Genomic DNA, 20,612 nt, shown 5'->3' on the forward strand with positions numbered 1-20,612 from the left:
ATCTCATTAAAAGAAAACACCTATTTTGAAGTTCAGAAAATTCATACCACAAATAGTCAACTTGATTACATTTGTGCAGGTCGTGCCCAATTTGTGCAATATAGCACATAAAAGTCGTCTATCTCTGCAACTTATTTTCTGCTATTCACAGGGACCTCCTTATTGGCAAGAAAGGCAGACAGGCACTAATTCTTCCAAGAACCATCCAACAACCATGTTAGGAGAAGGAGACCTGGGTTTTGGGTGGTGCAATCTTTTCAAATCCACTTTAGAGTGATTTAAGCTACCTGGGCCAAGAGACAGAACATGTCCTGTAAACTAGAACTGCTTTCAACATGTTGGCACAATTAAATTACCTCATCCACATCCAGCCTTACTTTCCTGAGAACAAACAGGAGAAACAAGGTGAAGATGAAAAGTCTCAACATGCCCAACTTTTGAGGCAGCAAAGTGACTGAAGTTTTCTCTTACCAGCAGAGATACACCACCTTCTTTTCATCAAAACGCAGAGGGGGCAATTGCAGGGTAATATAGAGAGTTAACATGAGATATCATCCCAAACCCCTCATGTACAAGACAGTTGCCAGTACCAGCTTTGTCTCTCTGCAAGTGTTCAATAACATGGCAAGCTAAACAGAGTCCACTAGTACGTATTTCTGCTTCCAGAAATACTGTTCCAGAGACCGACCACTTCAAGAAAAAAGGAACCACCCAGCCATTTCTGTTTCATGTTCTTTTCCAGTACCAAAGTCATCACAGCCAGGGAAGACAATATTCAAATGGTTTGGAAAAGCATACCTAGCAAACATGCAAATAAGCTGCATCTTGTCTTGTTTATCTTGCCTGATAGACAAGACTACTGCATGATGTGATACATTCCTCTGTCTTCATTACAATTGCCTTAGCATGCYCTCTTAAAGGGAAACTCTTGTACATGGTTCAGTAAATCACAGCAACAGCCAAGGAAAGCAAAGCAGCATACAGTACTGCTGCAGTCACCAACACYGGATGTCCGCTAAGATCTCTGACCATTCAATTATCTATCTGAAAATAGCATACATAAAGATTGACATGCAAAATAGCCTGACTACATTCATCTGCACAGCCTGCACTGCTAAAGTTCACAGTTACCATGGAAAAAAACAGATGAAAGCAATCCTTCAAAACACAAAAGCAGCTTCCAGAGGGGGAGACACTCCAGTATCACACCTGTAAACTCTGGTGAACAATCTGGCATAAAACTAGCTTGCCTCTGATACCAGCAATTTGAAGGTTCCAGAAAGGTAGCAAGGTACTAATGTCAGGTCTAGAGAATTCTCTCACTAATATTTTGTTAAAGATAGAAGGGAACCAGAGCTAATCTGAAAAGAGAAACCACTGCTTCCACGACCTGGATGGATACTGCCCACTCCCACCTAACTGGGAGTAACAGTTCCTATGTAGGAGTACAACCGTAAGTGGGTTGTATTAACAGTTGACTCTGCTACCCACAAAAGGTAGCTTCCAAAAAGGACAGATAACAACAGCAAAGTAAGTGTCCTGYTCAAGGGACAAGCTACAATCTGATGTAGAACAGTGCTATGACTGCCTAAAAGCACTACCCTGAAATTGTAGGAAATATATTTAAACATTCTAAAGCCCACGACAGATTTCTATTCTTCATTCTCTAACACCAAAAATTAACTTGTAGACAAGCCACTGTAGAAGCCTTTCCCTTAGAAATGAACTGATTTACAGCCTATAAAGAGGACAGGAGCTACCACCTCCTAAAGACAATTCTCTTGAACAGATCTTGACAACATAAACACCAGAGGGACAGGCTGACTGCTATACCCATCAGTCCCCCCTGCCTCCTATAAAATAAATCAGAGCCCTTATGTCAGTCCAGGATAGTAGTATTAAACATCAGAGTTCTCAAAGCCCATTAAATAGATGTAAATGGGCTTTTTTCCTCAGAGGAAAAAATAAAGAGATCATGAATAGCTGCARAAGAGTACCAACTTTGTCCTCAGAATGGACTGATTTGCCATCTTCCCTGCAATAGGGCTTTAGGCAGATGTGGCATTCACACATGGGTAAACTGCAGGCAGAAATTCAAGAGCGTAAGAAATTCCCTATCYGCAAAATTAGAATTTATCGGGACAAATCATGCTGGACCAACCTAACCATTTTCTACACTGAAATCACTAGCCAGGTCAACATGGGGAGAGCTGTGGTTTAATCTCACTTGCCTTCAGTAAGGCTTCTGATACTACTTTTCATATTCTCATTTAAAAAGCTGAATAAGTATGAACTTGGCAGACCATTACGTAAGCTGAAAATTGGCCAGGTTCAAAAGATAGTAATTGGTGGCTTGACATCTGATTCTGGTCAGTAATAAGCAGTACTCTGCAGGCTGATACTGGGCCTAGACTGTTCAGTATGTCCAACAAAGTCCAAAAYGCATGATTAAAAGAATCCCTAAAATATTCTATGATATTAATAGTAYTCTATTAAGACAAATCATGTTAAGTCACCTAGAACGCAATCTATATGCTCCTAGGGACAGAACAGGCATAAATATAYTTTCTCTTCCCCCACCCTCTCAATCTTATAACCCTTTTTCAGTCCCTATTACACCAACTGAGAGCATACCTTAGCTCACTTTCAAATTTGCTATGTTTAAAAGGAAGACAGGGACAGATCTTTCCCAATCTCTATTCAAATCTAAATCAGCTACACACACACACACACAAATAATAATTTTCAAAGCAAACTGTGTCAAAATGATCAATCTGTTTTCACTTCTGTAATAATTCTAGTATACACCATATGAATTTCTCTGTCCTACGTAAAAAACAGTTATCCAACAGGTATGTATGGATGTGGCATTTTGAGTAACCAATACCTTCATTTTTGTGCTTGCTTTGGTGTGATTTTCAAAAACGTTAGAATTTTGTTATTTACCCCCTTTCCCATAATGTCAACGTCCCATTCTACTACAATCTGTTTCTGTAGCTTTAACAGGGRCTTATGCAAGGTACACCTAGAGAGCAAAACACTAACACCTTTCTGTAAGGAAACACCGAAGAGCCTCACGTACGTATGTAGACTTTGAGTCACAACTTTTACCTTGGCTTGTACAGGCAGCATGAAAGTCTCTTGGTTTGTACTTTGTGTCCGTTTATGAAGATCCTCATCCTGGGATCAATGTAAAGCACAGCAGCATAGGCACGGAAGGAGCGACGCTCAGGCTTTCTGCAGAAAAGGAACACTTACAGAAACCAGGCCGTTTGTTCAGCGTTTCCTTTTAGAAGACCTACTTTCCCAATTAGGTCCACRTAGCCCAGAATCGACGACATCAGTTCATCCCTTGAGTCATCTCTCCTTCATCAAAGACTTCATCTTTGTCTCCTTCAGGCTGAATTCCCTTTCTCCTTTACTTCACGTTTTTCCCCCYTAATTCCTCTCCAATTAAGAGGAGTCCAGATAAACTACCTTCACAACAGAGCCTCCTCCTCTAGCCAAATCAAATGAACGAGTTCCTCCACTGACAAAGTCTGCAAGGTTCTTAGTTGCCGAGAACTGTTGTCCAGGTTCCATCTGATCAACAGAAATACTCCCCAGACCCAAACACCTCCCACGCTGATCATCATGGACCTTGGACTTTAGACACCTATGACAGGATTTGCCTTGTTCAACTTTAAATGTTACCATCCGAGCTTTCAGCATGAGACTCCCTTTAAAATCAATGGAAGGGCACAATCTGAACAAAAGTAAGCAGCTATTTCAAGATATGCCAAAGCTACAACCTTCAGCAAGAGAGCTAATGTAAAAGCAAAGGCCTTTATTTTAATCGTCATGCAGGTAGATTAAGTGTGGCTTTTCTTTCACTTCCTCATTTATGTCTTCCACAGATTTTTAATTGTGTATTTTACAGTGACAAAAATATTTCTATGCACATATTCCTGCAGCTTGAAAAGGATGTTTGCATACAGCTGGATAAAAAATGCATACCTTATCGAATAGCAGTCAAATCTATAAACTGGACCACTTAGCACTAAGTAAGCGCCAGCTTCCCAGTACATTCTTCTTACTAACTGAAGGGTAAGAGTGTGCTCCAACAGAAATTACACAGATCAAAACACAGGAACAGTATCACAAGGTCAGTGGGAAACAGCTCCTTCTAGCTATCAGTGGTGATCATAAAAACTCACCAGCATGCCCTAAATAAACTGAGAAGCATATTTGATTCCCAAAGGTCCCCAAGGAGTTTGTTGCACCTTTGTACTCAGTAACATCAAGCCATTACATACAAAAATAGCTACGTACATGGTGTTATAAATTGTATTTCTGTAGGAAAGAAACAATTTTAGGACAGAGCACGTAATCTCCCCCCCCAAAAAAAGGTGAATTTATCTAGGTAGGCCAAATGGAGCTATGGGATTTAATCAACCATTCAGTTGGTTTAGCCCAGTTTTTCCTTTTCTTTTCAGGCTGCAAGTGAACAAAGCTTCCAGAAGACTCATAACAATTCTTCCCTGAGGAGCTAAGCAAACACTTAGCTCTGCCTAAACTGAGTCCTCTGCTCCTCTGAGCACATCCTTCTCCTTCCTCTTAAAGGAATTCAAGAAGCTACCTGTGTTCCCCCAAAGAGTTAATACACTCCACTGAACGTAACATCTGTATTCAACAGTGTCATTCATTCACTGAGTTTTGACAGCATCRCAAATTTTGTCAGTGCGCATTTAACCACGAAACAGAACATCAGTTTAAGAAAGGGACAGACCCACGACAGGCTGTCATTCTGGGACATACTTCTCTGATGAGTCTAGAAAAGTAGTTCTGTAGCATAGGGGTCCCTCTGCTTTACAATAGCTAGAGAAGAGTATTGAGTTTGCTGCTTTGACTAGGCTGAGACAAGTCAACGCAGAAATTCCCACCAAGAGCACAGCCGTAACGCCTGTGACCTGTTTGTAACTACGCATTCCAAATAAAGAACTTCTAGATTCTCCAATTCACACTCAGAAAAAGAAGTTTCTAAAAAACATAAGCAAACATGATCTATCCAGCAAACCCTAYGTATAATTTGATCAGAATCAAGACACCCGTAATACTGCTACACTTACGTTCCCTCTGGGGGTGTTTCTGCCATCTGAATATCTCGGAGGTCAGAARTCACATCTAGCTCTGGCTCTCCATTATCCATTAGTTTGAGGTTAAAGATGATCACCAGTGTGCCTGAGCAAGCAACAAAGTTTATCAGGTGAGCCCCACTCAACAGTTGAACCCCTTGCCCATGAAAAGCAGCATATATACTTCACCTTTTTCTCCACGGATCTTGTTAAACTGCTCCATCACTTCCTGCTCTGACTTGAAAGGGGAATACTTGTAAATTAGCTCAGTCTCAATAGCAAACTTCTCCATGTTGTCAGTCACAGGCTCTCGATTCCGTGCATTCCACGTGGGCAAGGGAACAATGACCTGCAGATCAGACCGTAACAATAGTGATTTAGACTTGTGTACTTGAGTCAGCCATCTCTGTGGCTCACGTCTAAGTGAACATGTTCCTTCTGATGGCCCTCCAGGTATTGCAAGTGTCCTTCCTAACTTTTCAGTGGTTTGTATGTCTGTAAAATGCTCAAGGACCCTCCTTTTCCAACCTTTCTACAGCATCTTTATGTATACAACTGTATCTATATGCTATTGACCCTGAACAGCATCTAATCCCTTCAATAATTTGTCCTAAATAGAATTTAGTAATTCTCCACATCATCTTGGTTAGCCAGCGACTCAGCTGCTTTAAGTCTGTGCAAGTCTGTGAAATTAAGCCAGTTTACACAAGCTAAGGCTGTGCTTTCCTCAGCTACGACTGGGTTTCCATTTTAATATCTTTCAAAGGCTTAGAAATGCTACCATAACTCTCATACAGGTGAGACAAGACAAATGGTGATAGAATTCTGACTTCTCCATATATTTAAATAAGTTCAACTAGAACAAGTTCCCTATTCCTTTATTGATAAACCCCAAAAGTGTCTTGATTCAGCTATGCAGCACAAAGACTTTTGGGATATTTTTGTTTGCTTTTTTAACTTTGGGTCTCCATAGTTCACTTAGTTTTCTTCTTCAAGCTGAGCAGATGACTAATTACTATTTTTGAGTTAGAAACAAATCACAGGAACTGTACTCATCATTACCAACTCAATTCAGGTATGCTGTGTGAACAAAAAGAAGTAATTTTGCTCAGCCACCCCTGGTCAGTGAAATGCTTAATTACTGGAAATCTTTGAGTTCTCATGTCCAGCCTCTCTAACAGCGTGGCTCTTCAAAACATCAGCACAGAATTACGGCTGCACAATTTTGTCTTAAAAGCCCTTAAAGGGACAACAAAGTCACCAAGAACAAACGTATATTAAAGTTCCATATTAAACTTTATGAAGATGGTGTAGCTTAAACAGCTGTGATGTTTACAAAGTAGTAAGAACGCCGAATGAAGCATGGAGGAAGATTGATCAGCAGGAGAGCATCATTTGTGTTACTACCCTGCAGAGTATCACCTTAACAGACAGAGAAAAGCAGAGGTAGATTTTGGTATTACTTCAGTACAAGAACTCCCAAATTAAACACTGTCATGACTGTACTTGGCTGCTCACACAGGGGGCTGCTCAGTTGTGTCTTTCTTCCTCTTGTTAGAGCTTTCATAATACTAGCAAAACCCCTAAACTTTGCTTCTTCAAACATCAACCTCTGTGCTTAACTGCTCTCCTGAACTCGTGTATCCTTCACTCATATTTGTCCTGATCTTGCTCTTTTTATAATTTGTATAGGTTTTTAATAGCGTTATTGGTGTTTTCTGTCTGAACAAAAAAAAAAAAAAAAAAAAAAAGAGAGAGAGAGAGATAGAATTATGTATTGTAGTAGCTGAACAAGGAGAGCGAGTCCCTTCCTTTAAAGATCCAGTCTGAGTCAAAATCTCTGGCTCCAGAACCATTATGGAGCTACACGACTGTTTCCAATTTGTTTCAGCCATTAGTTGGCCACTAATACTTCTTCCTCAACAGTTCCATTGTAGAGCTCATTCCACCACCACAATGAAAAATGCTTATGTTAAGACACTAAACCAGGGTAAGTTCAAAACTTTTAGTATCAGTCATGCCTGCAAAATTATCATGCTTAAATACAAAAATACTTTCATGATAAAAGTYTGTATAGAGCATAACAATGTTGGAGAAGATGCAACAGAACAGATGTTTGGGAACTTCTGACACCTATGGGCGGTATGACCACCACCTTTGGCTCGCTAGAGAAATTCAAATTGAAACAATAAACTTAAATAYGCCTCAAAAATCAAACTTTATGGGAGAAGTAGAATGCAAGAGGTCTTGACATATCCTGAATTCAGGATGAGCAACATTAAGCGATTACAGCAAGCCCTACAAACTCGCAGTAGTTTGGAGATCTTTCAAATAGAACAAAAATCAAAAGGCAAAAATCTTTTAAGAATTTGTATACCCCCTACAAGGGTATCACTAAGAGAAAACTATACATGTAATATCACAGTTGAAATCAATGTTGGCACATTCTTCTGAGAGCTGAGAAGCTCAGATGAGGGAGCATTCACCATTTTCTTTCATTACAAAGTATGTGCAAACCTCATCAATGCCTTCTTCCTCATGAAATGTTCGTGACAGGAAGAGGCAAGTCATGGTGTTGTCCTTCTTCGTGAACAGGATAAAATCCTTCCCAATCCGCATGGAACCCCTAGAGACAAAGTTCAGACTACATTACATCTGATGCACAACACAATTTAGAAGGTGTTGTAGGATTTGTTTCTTTGCCGTACACTACAAAGACTGAGGTACCCATGGTTTCCTCCCATTACGTTCAGTTATGAAATGCTAAAACCAGATGAGATRAAAAAGAAAGCATCATTTTGGCCTAAACATCTTGCTCCTTACAAAAAGGATCTAAATCCAGACATTTGCATACGATCAAATGTTCCCTAAATTCATTCCCTAAAACATTTAACACTAGCCATAATGAGACAATACAGAAATAAAGGCTCACACTACGAGGAAAGTTCAAAAGAATGAGTCTGCTTTTTTAAATCAAAAAAAAAAAAAAAAGAAAAGAAAAAGAAAAAGCTGTGGTAATAGCCTTCCAATATATAAGTATAAATGCAAGCACATTGGGAAAGTGAATATGCAGTTTATTTCACTGTACATAGAATGAATAGCAGCAAAATAGTTTCAGGGAGATGGAATTTATTTCCTAGTGTCTACCTTGAAAGGCAAAGTTTGACATTTCAGCTGAAGTAGTTGTCACTAAAAGGCACAGTCACATCTTCCTCCCCAACTCTATCCCCAGTAGTGCTGTCCCCCTCCTCCTGTTACCCTATCATTCAAACTCCTCTGATAACACCAGTGCTTATTCCAAAACTATAACAGAAAAAAACAACACTGCACCAAAAAAAAAAAAAAAAAATCAATGCTCTGGCAGTTTAGCTCTCCGTAGATTAGCTTAATTTGATACCAAATCTCACCTTTCACATATATTTGCTTCAGTTTACATTAGTTGGCTGTACATAGTATGTTCCTCACTCATGATTAAAAATGGCCACGGATCTGTCCTGCACTGCAGCTGAACTGATACTGCACGATTCCATACTTTTCCCTCTACATATCAACAGAACTCCAGATTTCTCAGAGTAGGATGAATATACATCATCAAGCCACAAAGACACCATCAGCACAAACCAGAAGAGCCAAGCCAGAGCAGTCAACTGGACTCTGCCACGGAAACTCTCTGTTAAAATACCAGGTTACTACAGCAAAGGCCGCTCTCCTAAGCTAGCCCCCACTAACTATTAAGATTTCCCGCTTCTGATTCTCTGCCACTTAATCCTACCCACCTTCTGATTCTTTCTACTCCCTTCCTTTTCTCCTCCATGCAATTCTCAGATACAAAAAAGAGAGTTTAAGGCTAGCACCAGAGAACTCTCCTAGTAAGAGGCTGCATCACTACCATGCTCTTCTGTAGGCGGATTAAGTTTTTTTTCTCCTGCTCTTTAATAATTTTTTCCAGCTCTGCATCACCTAAATATCACACAAAAATACTGCCACAGGCTTTGGACAGGCTTCTTTGCCACTGAAGAAATAAAGATGATGTTCATATAGTATATGTCTACCAAAACACAGTATCTATAATCCCTTAACAGGCTAGCAGCTCTTTGTATGTATTTTTTCTGCATGTGTTATTCGGGGGGGGGGGGGGGAAATGTACCCCCAAGCAAAAATTACATTTACTATCTCAACTCAAACCTCCGTAATTTCAGGAGGCTGGCTTTTGTTATACCTACGATTTCAAGCCGTTCCCATACTGCCCAATTTGAGTTGACTCTGGCGATCGCTTGGCTGATTTACCAAACTGAATTACACTGGCAGCTTCACCTGGAAYGAAAGACAGGAAGTGAAAACAAAGTTTGTTGTAATATACATACATACATACCTTTTAGATAAATTTGTGCAGAATTATGAGTAGCAGAGAAAGAATATACCATAGAAGAGGCTGTAAGCCCAAGCCAAAGCCCCATCACGAAGCTCTACCATACAGCTCTGTAAGAACTACATTATTTAATGGCACTCATTATCACAGGCTTTATACAGGTGCCACCACGCTGACAAAACGAGGTTTATGTTTTAAACTAGGCCAATGCCTTATCTGAAGTGCATAAAGATGTCTTTTTACTAAAAAGATGAACATTGCTATCTGTTGAGTCCATCACAATTATAAACGGCTCATAAACCAAAATCAGAAAACACTGCCTAGACCAACTGCAGCTCTGATTCTACTACTAACATGATAGGTCTCAAAATGCTAGTATATAGCATAAGTCAGTACTATAAAAACAGATCGTGAATACAGGATAAACCAATCACTTTTTTTGCCATGGAGTTGAACTGAGCACTACAGCTAATTAATGCACTGGTAAAACAAAAGCTAATTTTACCAGCAGATTCCTGGCATAGTGACAGCTGCATAGTTATGARTATAAAGGCAGTACTCACTAGCGCTGCAGCAAGTAAACAGAGTATTTTATTAGCACAGGACAAAAAGAGAGGATGTGACAGCTTTTCAGCTGAGAGGGTTTGCCATTTCTAGCTCAAGCCTTTCTATTGTTCAAGGGATAAAGTCTYTGCAGTATCATCCACAAGACAATTCTCCTCCCTTCCCCCAAAAGATAGCAATCGTTTCACCGTAGAACTTACTGGGGGAAACAAAATGTAATTCCCAAGACGAGGGAACGTGAAGTTCTTTAGCAGGAACTCTCTTTCAAACAGGAAGGCTAACAACAATCCCAGCCTGCAAATGCACATGCAAGCTGTGAACATCACTTACTATTCTAGCCCTACCAACYATCAGGAGATTGAACCAGCAGACAAACTGAATTTATGCATACGGGAGGTTTATTTAGGTTCAGTAGTACAGACAACACGCTTTCCCAGTAATATGTGCAGTTCAGTAGTACAGGATCACTTGCTCTGATAAGAAATCACTCACTGAGTTGCACGTTAGAAGGTCATTTTCTATTTGAATGACATTCATATGGAAAGCCACAAATGACAAGACAAAAACGCAAGAGAACAGCTTTAAAAGCACCCGGCTATCTCAGTTCACTGTGTTTATAATGAGAGTCTATAATTAATTTGAAAAACAACTTTTGATTGGATAGGACTACTTCTTTCCCTGACCTAGTCTCTCAGGACTTCAGCCTACTATGGTATTTTCAACCCAACCAAAGAAACATTAGAAAGTTACCTAGATCTCCAGATATGAGATAAGATTTATTATTATTATTACTACTCTTGTATTAGTTTAATTCTGGCCACACAGGGGAATAGAGAATATTCTAAGAGCCTGTTACTGTTGTCCTTCAGCTAAACGGACTTTGCTTGCTGTCCTTGTGAAAAGCTGTATCAACAACTATTTTTAAAAAGTACGAAGAAGCCTAAAAATGGAAAAGGGCACTTTTCCAAAACATTTCCTTTCTCTCAGAAAAGGTGAACATATGGTTTATCACTCAATGCTGGCAGTCCCAAACCAGCCTTTTAAAAACATTCTTCTTTATTGACAGAGGGACATAAATGACCTCTGCAAGAGGAGTCTGCTGAAAAGTAAATGAGTTTCTCTGCATCAGGCTTTCTGTCTTTGGGACAAATTTAATCTTTACTTATTCTCAAGAACCAACATACAAATGGATTTTCCAACTTTTTTGTACAAATGATTTTTTTCTCCCCAGCTTTATCAAGTTAAGGCTCTAGCGGGAGTTTCACTTATTAAAAGTGAGTGGGCTATTTCAGTCACACTGTTTTGGTTTTATCCTGTCTCACAGTTACTAGACTTAAAAAAATAAAGTCTCTGGCAATAAAAAGCAGTTTGATATGATCTGTACCAAACAGATGAAGAAAAAAAATTCAAAGGAATTCACTAAAGATGGCAGATTGATCTTCAAAGCTCAGGAAAAGGTATCAAGAGCTCAGACAAAGAAAAGGAGGAATTCCTAAGAAGAAACATCAAACAGCTAGAGATGAAGAGCTGGTGAATAGAGCTGCTTGTTTCTCCTATCGCCACTCCTGGAGAACACCTTCGCTCTTCAAGAAGAACCTTCTATTTCCAAGTTCTCTAGCTAAAAGTACACGAAAGCAGGTATCAATCCAAGCATGACAAATTGTCCTTTGCTTCACTCTTTGTCTTCTCCGTAGGTTTATCTGCCAGATTTGCATTAGCGGGGCTATTCACAGTAGAATTAATGACAACATCCTCAAAAAGATCTCAGAGCCAAAATATCTTATTTACAAAGAAATTAGGAGAAGTTAGGCTGGGAAAAAACAGCCTAAACCAGGATCATTTCAAGTCCAGCCTTCTTGAGAAAGGGGAAAAGGGGAAGAAGTTCTGAAATCTTTAGTACCACAACAGATGCAGGAACAAATCTGTTATCTCAGGATAGAAATGAATGAACACAGCTAGTTATTGACAGATCAGTTTGGAACAACTTCCCATGGAGACTAAAGATCTAATCTACTTCAAGTTTCCTTCAATGTTAACTGATCTTTAAGTGTGCTAACAAGGTTCTAAAAACAGTTTCACCTGAGAAATATGCAGACTGCTCCCCTAAGATTGTTCCCCTAAGAGTTACTGCCTAAACATAGCAGCATGTATGCGTTCTTAAAAATGTGCTAGCATCCCAATAATATTTAAACATAGTTATCACTGTAGTGAGCCTTTGGCAGACAGTATTTAAAGAAATACAGAAGCTAATAAAAGTAACCAAGACTTTAACACTTAATTAGCTGCATTCACTAAAATTAAAAGCACATTTAAGGTTCCAACCTTCAAGCTATAGTTTAATAACCAAGGATTGGGATAAAATGCAAGTTAAAGACTTACTTGTTTCAATTCCTTAAGAATATAATTACAGGTCCCTTTCTAAAAGAGTTAATAAATTTCTTCAAATTACAATTGGCTTTTGACTCACTAAACTTATGCAGCACCTTAAAGCCTAAGCAATAAGTAAAACTTCTCAAGCCTGAATACCTTCAACAGAGACAAATCACAATATGGGAAATTCTGATTTAACATGTGTGGCATAATATCTATACTTTGTGATTTTGTATTTGACTCATCTAGTCCCCTATGAAAAAGCCAAACTTTTGCACCAGCACTGTGATTCTAATATTGCACTGTGGGATGCTAAGCTTTTCCCCCCAGAAAACTGTACTATGACATTACTGAATGTCAGATCTTTTGAGAGCTTATGACTCTGTACTATAAATACAGAAGTATTGCAGCCTGAGTACAAATATATTTTGAACTTTGGGTCAAATAACCTTTAAAGGAGTTGATGCATCAAGTTCTAAATGTAATTCTGGTGCGAGTAATTTGACACACATGCCTAATTTTTAGAAAAGCTTATCACTTACAACTTTCACTTATTTTAGTTGAGAAGCTAACATTCAATCTGACAATCAGAAGTTATCAGGCAGAGCACTCAAATTTGGCCTACTGCTTTTCTATACCCTTTCCTGCTTTTATAAGTAGCCAGACAAAATCAGKAAGTCCAGCATGAAAAAATGACCAATGAGACTGAATAGCAACAAGGCAGGATAACACATGAAAGGATTTCTGTTATTTGAATAGTCAGAGCCCAGGGATATTTGRGTTCATTTACTGTTTATCTCCCAAAGGATGCCTCATCAAACACAGGCCAGGCTGAGTCAACTCTCTAATACAGCAAAAAAAAAAAAAAATGGCCAGATTAGTTTTCTGTGACAGGGGAGATGACTAGTTCTACATACATATATATGTAAGTATGTATGTATGTATGTATATATATATACATACATATATATATATATGGTAAGGCCTAGAAGAGGCAGTGCAAAGAGACAGGAACATGCATCCCTCCATGGAACTTCCCCCTTTCAACAAGTTATCAATTCAGCTTAAGCCATGACGTGATACTTCAGCTTGAAAATGCAAATGTAACTTCCTGTCACTTACTTGAATCCATTCCTGTTCCATCATCCAGAAAACACAGCATGAATCCACCTCGCAGATCCTCTCGTTGTTCTACAAGAGAAGAGCTAGTCAATACTCCCACGCACAAAAGCTAAATGTTCGATAAAATGGGATCAAATTAAACAGTTTTCGTATCTGAAGTAGCTCAATAAACGGGACTCTTCCAAAACTAACACAGCTAAGCTCCAATAGCCAACAATTTCACTCAACTCACCCATGAACAATAGAAAAAAAAAAAAGAGTACTATATTTTTATTACAGAATGACTAGGAATTTCTCCCACACTTTAATTTGTATGTAAATATATGCTACAAAGTGTGTTGTAAAATCATGCTTCTTTATCCCCCAGTATAAACAATCATTCACTTCGCTGTTCATCTAACCTCAGCTGAAGACTGAAGTAAGTACTATGTGACTCTTCGTAATATTGTGCCAGTTATTCAGAAGAGCACCACTTTTTGAAGGCCAGAGACTGGAGMACAGAACAAATAATAATGGACATGAAGCCCAGTAGTCTTATTCTACCGGGTGTAAACACATATTTCGCAGCCTAAATGTAAGTTGTAACTACTGACTTAAATGCTGACATGTAAGGGAGCAGCAAGAGTGACTCACCAGTATAAATGTCTATTCTTGTGGCATCTGCATCTCTACAAAGTAATAAAAACACAGTCAGCGTTCAAACGTCAAATAAAAATGAAGCCAAAAGCCAGGCACATGTAAGAATTTCCAAAAGGAACTGACTGCACATATCAAAATCCACAAAGGCCCTGTCAGTCAGCACTGAGAAGTTAAAAGACAACACATGGTTTTAATTTTGGTCTAYTTGAATCCAAACTCCATCATACAAACATTGCTGTTACACACACTATTAACACAAGTTACAGTGAATATCACTGGCATTTTATTTAACAAAAGTTATACTGAGCAAAAATATCAAATAAGCACACGTTTACTGACCACTTTCCTGTATGAGGCAAACCTTACCCACATTTTTCCCATCAAGCTGATTCTGAAAAGCGTGGAAGTTTCTGCACAAAACTCCATCTGAATACATTTAAGATTGTTAAACTGAGCCGTTACAAGATCATTTAAATAAAGGTCTTCATACACTTTTCATCCTCCCCTGTGATTGAAAAGTGCACGCAGTACTAGATCAAGTTAATCCCTTTCCTCAAACCCAACCTTTTTAGTACAATATAGAGCAACATATCCTTGGTTTGCTAGTCTGAAGGATGCAGTTCTATTCTAGCAAAGCACCACTTCTATGATGTGCATTGGTCTTGACTCCAGACTGGTTTGTTTAGAAGTGTTTTATTTAAACACTTTCACAAATAACTTTGGTTCTTTCGGGCTCTTTTATCCTTACTTGACAGAAAATAATCACAAAATATTTCCATAGTGTCAAACTAGAGTATTTTTTTGAAGTTCAAGAGATAAATATGCAACGTTTGGGATGTTGTATTCCAGAATTCAGGCTATAGCTACATTAGAAGTGTCACATAAAACCTGTGATTTCCAAGCCTGACCTCTTAAGTGTCACAACTGCTCCATTCTTCCTCTGATTTTCAACACCATTTCTGATTTTTATCTTCTCATCCTATTGCCATTCTTGATACTAAGAGTCAATGTTATGCAAGTATCTTCTATTCTCAACTCCGGTAATTACTATTTTATCAAAACTCTATGATTTGATCCAACTCAAGCTGTCATAAAATCTATCTTTTTTAGGGGGCTGGTCTGGGTATGCAAGAGAATCAACTGAAACATCCATACTTAACTACAATCATTCCTTAATTTTTCTTAAACCTTACTAGAAGAGAGAATTTCTCCAGAATCTCCCCAAAAGATAAGACTTGTTCTGGATACGGCAATTGAATTTACCTTGGGAATTAAGCGCTCTAAGACGTACCTGGCATTATCTACAAGTTCAGCAAGGGCACCAAACAAAAACTCATGAGTAGTTCTGAAACAAAACACAGAAATAGCAAAGTTACCTTGATACTGAAAGAGAGGTCTTTCAATAAACAATAATCTCAAATGCGTTTTAAACAAGTTGAATCATATATCTGTAATACCGAAGCCAGCCACTGACACAAGGCAAGAAATGAGTATTTTCCACCAAAAATTTTGGTATCACCGAAAGCAGACCCTCAGCAGAAAGGACGCCAGTGTGCAGTCAGATTCAACTAACCTGTTACTCCCTGTAGACTGAGAAACATCCTGTGCTAAACAAGAGCCTCACTAACAAGCATTAAGAAAATTATTGACTAAAAACCTATGAACTCCTACAAACCAGTCAACAATTCATATAAACCCATAATTACTCATCATATTGTCAGGTCTCTTAGTGACAACTAAACACTGCATACGTGTCAAACACGCACACATGAGGATTATGCCTAAGGCCCATCTCTCCAATGCAAATATTCACATTACAAAAGCTATTCCTGAAATTTCCAGAACCTGGGAGATGTCCTCAGTAACTGCACACATTCCTAATCCACAAAAGACAATTTTCTGTTATCATTGCAGCACATCGTCTTTCAAATCAAGGCTACGTTCACTGATCCCAGTTTACCACAATCTCAAAAACTGTAGTTAGTTTCCAGCCTCTTCAACGTTATCTTTTATAAGCAGCACTCAAAAAGCCATTAGTTATGTGCCTTAACCTTGAAAGGAGATACGTGGTATGGTTACCTAAAAGAGCTAATAAAATAATTTAATRTGTTGTCCCTCAACATCAACACAAAACCTCTATCATACTTCCAACTTGTTGGCATAGATTCAGAATCTAACAACTATTTCATATTCAGACAAACCACATTCATCCTCATATTAATTGCAGCTACAGGACTTGGGGAAATGGTTGTTCTCACTGAATCCAGTCATTTGATCAACTGGGATTTTTTAAAGAATTTGCTGTTTCTCCAGGACAGCTGATCAAGAGACTGAATGGCAAGAAGTTTTGGTTTTGTCTACCTGCTTCATCTGTGAAACCTCTTCACACAAAACCTGCTTCTATTACTACTCAAAAAAGGGCCAACAGTTGACTAAACAGAAAGTCATTCAATTCAGCCTTACAGCTTCAGAAGAACAGATACAAAGACTATTCCTATAGGTAAAACATACAGCTGTCCACAATGCCAATTACCAAATGAGCTTTCATATCCATCTTCAACATTATGAACCCTAACTCATTAATGTAGTTCTCATCTGAAATGAAACAAGTCAACTTTCAAAGTTATCACTGTAATTATAAGCATGGAGCTTTCCATTTCTTGTAAGCTTCCACTTGCCAACACAGCAGAGACACGAGACTGAGGGCAGAAGGTGTTTTGAAGGCTATCTCCCTTATCAGAAGGGCCAGAAAAGCTTTTACAGAAGCTCAAAGCTGTTATTCTTTCATTTGTGCACAATTTCCTGAGCACAGATTTCAAGTAGTCCTAGTTCAGGAGCACCTATTCAACTCATAATTCAACATCCCAGAAGWTTATTTAGGAATTAACTCATGTCAGAAAAAGCTACAAGCAAAAACATGTTTTAGCAGTAGTCACTGTGCTTCATAGCAACTTTTGCTCTACAATTTAAAGAACTCTTCAAATTAATAAAAGATTTAAGATACAAATAGGAATGTCTGTAGAAAGATACGGGAACAAAATAAAGTTATTTCTACATAGCATGGCACCATACTCAACTTGATCAGCTACCAAAACCAGATGTAGGCAAAATAACACCTTACTAAAAGCAACTCAAATCARCTCCAGCTATTTACCTCTACTAGACTTAAATACACCACAAATACACTGCATAAAATATAYTAACCTCAACACCCAACCTAAAGTGTCCCAAATTATCTACTCAACATCAAACTAGCAGTTGCATGAAGCGGTTAGCCTGATTTTACCTGTTCAGCTATAAACAAAACCTATGATCTGGCCTTACTATCTATCAGGGATACCCGAAACACTTCACATGTATCATGATCAGCCAGTGACAATCCTCCCTCAACCCAGCCATCTGAAAAAACACTTGGGATTATTTTACATGCAAGGCAGGTTGGCAAAATTGAGTCCACCAGAGCTTGCACGTAACCTGGAAACCCTTAAGTATGAGCTAGACTGGCATTACAGATCATATCATCCTCAAACAATCAGAGCACTTGAAATATAACCATTACTGATTATATGACTGTTGGAATGAAACACGAAGGGGAAAAAGAAGAGAGCGTTATTAAAATTTGTAGTCTCAGTGACAGCTCATCTTGGCAGAAATGGACTGGCTTGAGAGCCTCCTCATTTTTTCATCTTTCACTGATGACAGCTCTATGCAGAAGTCCAAACTCAACAAGGAACAACAGAACATGGAAGTCTAATGCTGCCAATGTATTTATTCAAATTCTGGTTGCAAGAGGTCAAGTCAGATGACTCCAGAGAACATGACTGATTTCAAGCATCTCTACAATCCACTGAGAGTAATACCCTTCCTCTCCTCTCAAACAAAGCTTATTTTGTGAGTTCTTAGAGGATCACACTCTGTTTGAACCCTGCTGGACTCCTAATCTTACATAGTCAGACAAGTACCTAATTACTAATGAAAGACATAAGACTATTTTTGTTCTAAAGGAGGCCACATCTGGGAAAATACTTAAGCTGGGAGTTTGGCATCAACGTCAGAAATAAGAGTTCTTCTCTCATAATTGTACTTTAACTTTTCAGGCTAGATCAGAAAACATCCACAGAAGAAATGAGAGAGCTTGGGCTGGCATTTGAGGGTCAGGAGTTAACTATCATCCTTATTTCCCAAGGTCACYGTTCAGTTACTTTGAAGTCTTTCCATTTAAGTGATCTTCTTCCACTCCAGCTGTGTTTAACAGGACAATTCYGATTACAGAAAGAACCTTACATTCAAGCACAAGTTAACTCCTTCCTACGTGCCACTGTTAGAAAATGATTTCAGGTGTTTTAATATGCTCCTTCAAATATGCATTAAAAATACTCAAAAAAGTCAATTGGATCTAGATGCGTTGTCTGTACTTATCTCAGTGAGTGGCTTCAGAAGTGTTTTAAAGTAGCAGCATTTAATTTTCAAGGAAGATCACCAACCTACATGCAGGCAGCTTTGAGAAGCCACCATAAAAAGAATGCACCGCTAATTTCAGTGTTCCTGTGCATGGGTATTTTCATTACAAGATTCAAAAGGACTTTCACAGCTCAACTATTCAAGTTTCAGAAAAGCACTTGAAAGAACAGCAGTGGTATCGAGAAAAAAAAAGAAATTGAAGTCATTTAAGCTTGCACTTTGAAATTTGCCATCAGGCATGGAAGTATTAATAAGCTATTCTAAAGATCAGCTGCAAGTCCTGAAGCTCAGGACCATATAAACTGACTGCTGAAAAGCACTTTGGGTTTTAGTCAGCATTGACTAGATGAAAACTTTGCTTTGCGAAAGCCTAAAAATGGAGCAAAAATAAATCAGGGCTTCATTCCACAGCTTGACAGCTAGATGACTGACAGCTACAACTTAAAGAACTTTTAACTCCACGACTGCAAGAATGCCTTTATTATTGAAGTGAAATTTGAATGAGATAGTACCATTTTCCGCAGCATACCAGTGCAAGAGGACACAGTCTGAGAGACAAGCATCTCTTATCAGAAATCCTGTGGGGTGAYTGGTTTTCTGTCACAAACTTTTCAAAAGTATCTCCATCCTTTCCATCATTGTTGTTCTTCAGGAAGTTTACACACTGGTCCCTGTAATCTCACAAAGCTCTTCACTCGTGGATCAAAAGCCCTGGCATTAGCTTATCTATACTCTGTTAGCCTTCAACTCTTCCTAATAAGTTTATAGCACAGTTATGCTTTGCTGAATCCACAGCAGAAGATGACTAGAACGTACAGTGACAGCACGAAGTAATTTTAACACTTCAGGGAAGCAACCACAGTAGTCACAAAACCTATGAGAGACTTCTTCACAGCAGAGCCTTTAATTATCTTCTTACAAGCATAGCCAGAATTTCAGTGGTCTGCAGACACATGCAAGCTTTCAAATAGAGTTCTGCCATRCAGATGTTTTTCAATCCATAGGAGTACTTGCTTTGCATATCTGGACAGGAACATTTCAGCAAGTTAGTAACAAAGACAGCAAATAGTGACAGTGACTCAATATTGTCTTTTGTCAATTGCCTATTGTCTTCAGACTTCAGCCTGCTGACTTCATATGCAACTGCTGCAGGTCAAACCAGAGACTGAAGCCACAGGATAACAGAGCCATGGGTGACACCAGGCTGTTATCTTTGTCTTGTGTAAGAACTTGGCATCCTCACAGTGGAAAGAAATTAAGCATAATGCTCTTGACATAAGTAACAATATGAGATTTGGCAGACTAGTCGCTCTTGTGGCCATTATTTGCACTGCCAACAAAAATACTGTCGGATCTACTTCGAAATTCAATTCTCTGTCTATCTGAAGTCTTCAGCCTGCTGCAGACCACTGGGGTCCCTCAATCTAAGCTTGCCTTCACACCTAAGAAATTATATGTGAGGAAAAAAAATAAAAAAAGCTAGCACTTTCTTCTTCTGTCCACGATGAGTTAACTCTTCTACAAAACGTTACAGAGAATCACAGGCCAGTCGCTGGCCCCCAGTTGATGGAAATGAGGAAACATCAAACATGCTTCACGCTGTCCCTTCAGGGCACCGTTCTGCACGAACGGACTCCTTCTCTAGACTCTTTTGTACGTGGCACGTACAAGGTCGCTCGTGGCAGGCAGGTCTCCGGCAGGCGTTTAACGGGGCTCAGCTGCACTTCCTGGCGGCGATTCCGTCATCCAGACACGCGTTTTGAGGTGACCGCGTCTAAAGCGGCCAGAACTTCGGGCCTTGCGGGACCGCGTCTCGAGGCCTCGCAGCACCGCGCGCCGGYGGAAGCCCGCGAGCCCAAGCGCGGCGCTCCCGCTCGAGGCACGCTGGCCGCGGGCACCCGGGCCCGGTGAAACGGACCGCTGCGGCCGGCCGACACCCGCCGCGGCCGGCCAGAGCGCCGGGGCTTAGCGGA

General features: G+C 39.3%; 1 protein-coding gene across 3 annotated transcripts in view; it reads right to left on the bottom strand.

Annotated features, from left to right (window-relative positions):
* MORC2 (MORC family CW-type zinc finger 2) overlaps positions 1-20,375 on the bottom strand; it is a 44,450-nt gene extending 24,075 nt beyond the window's left edge. The window contains exons 1-9 of one of the 3 annotated variants that reach the window (XM_085317070.1): positions 20,308-20,375; positions 15,470-15,523; positions 14,173-14,207; positions 13,540-13,608; positions 9,338-9,428; positions 7,632-7,740; positions 5,304-5,463; positions 5,109-5,220; positions 3,112-3,237 (exon numbers count right to left, since the gene is read on the bottom strand). In XM_085317070.1, coding sequence (XP_085173196.1) covers positions 3,112-3,237; positions 5,109-5,220; positions 5,304-5,463; positions 7,632-7,740; positions 9,338-9,428; positions 13,540-13,579 — 638 coding nt within the window. In that variant the 5' untranslated portion in view covers positions 13,580-13,608; positions 14,173-14,207; positions 15,470-15,523; positions 20,308-20,375. Of the gene's footprint in view, positions 1-3,111; positions 3,238-5,108; positions 5,221-5,303; positions 5,464-7,631; positions 7,741-9,333; positions 9,429-13,539; positions 13,609-14,172; positions 14,208-15,469; positions 15,524-20,307 lie in introns of those variants that run through there. The other 2 variants (XM_085317071.1, XM_085317069.1) reach the window with 2 other exon arrangements.
* Between the last annotated feature and the right edge of the window lie 237 nt (positions 20,376-20,612).

This window comes from Rhea americana, unplaced genomic scaffold (assembly GCF_003343005.1).
Source record: "Rhea americana isolate MKP2758 unplaced genomic scaffold, rheAme1 scaffold_489, whole genome shotgun sequence".
Classification (NCBI taxonomy): domain Eukaryota; kingdom Metazoa; phylum Chordata; class Aves; order Rheiformes; family Rheidae; genus Rhea; species Rhea americana.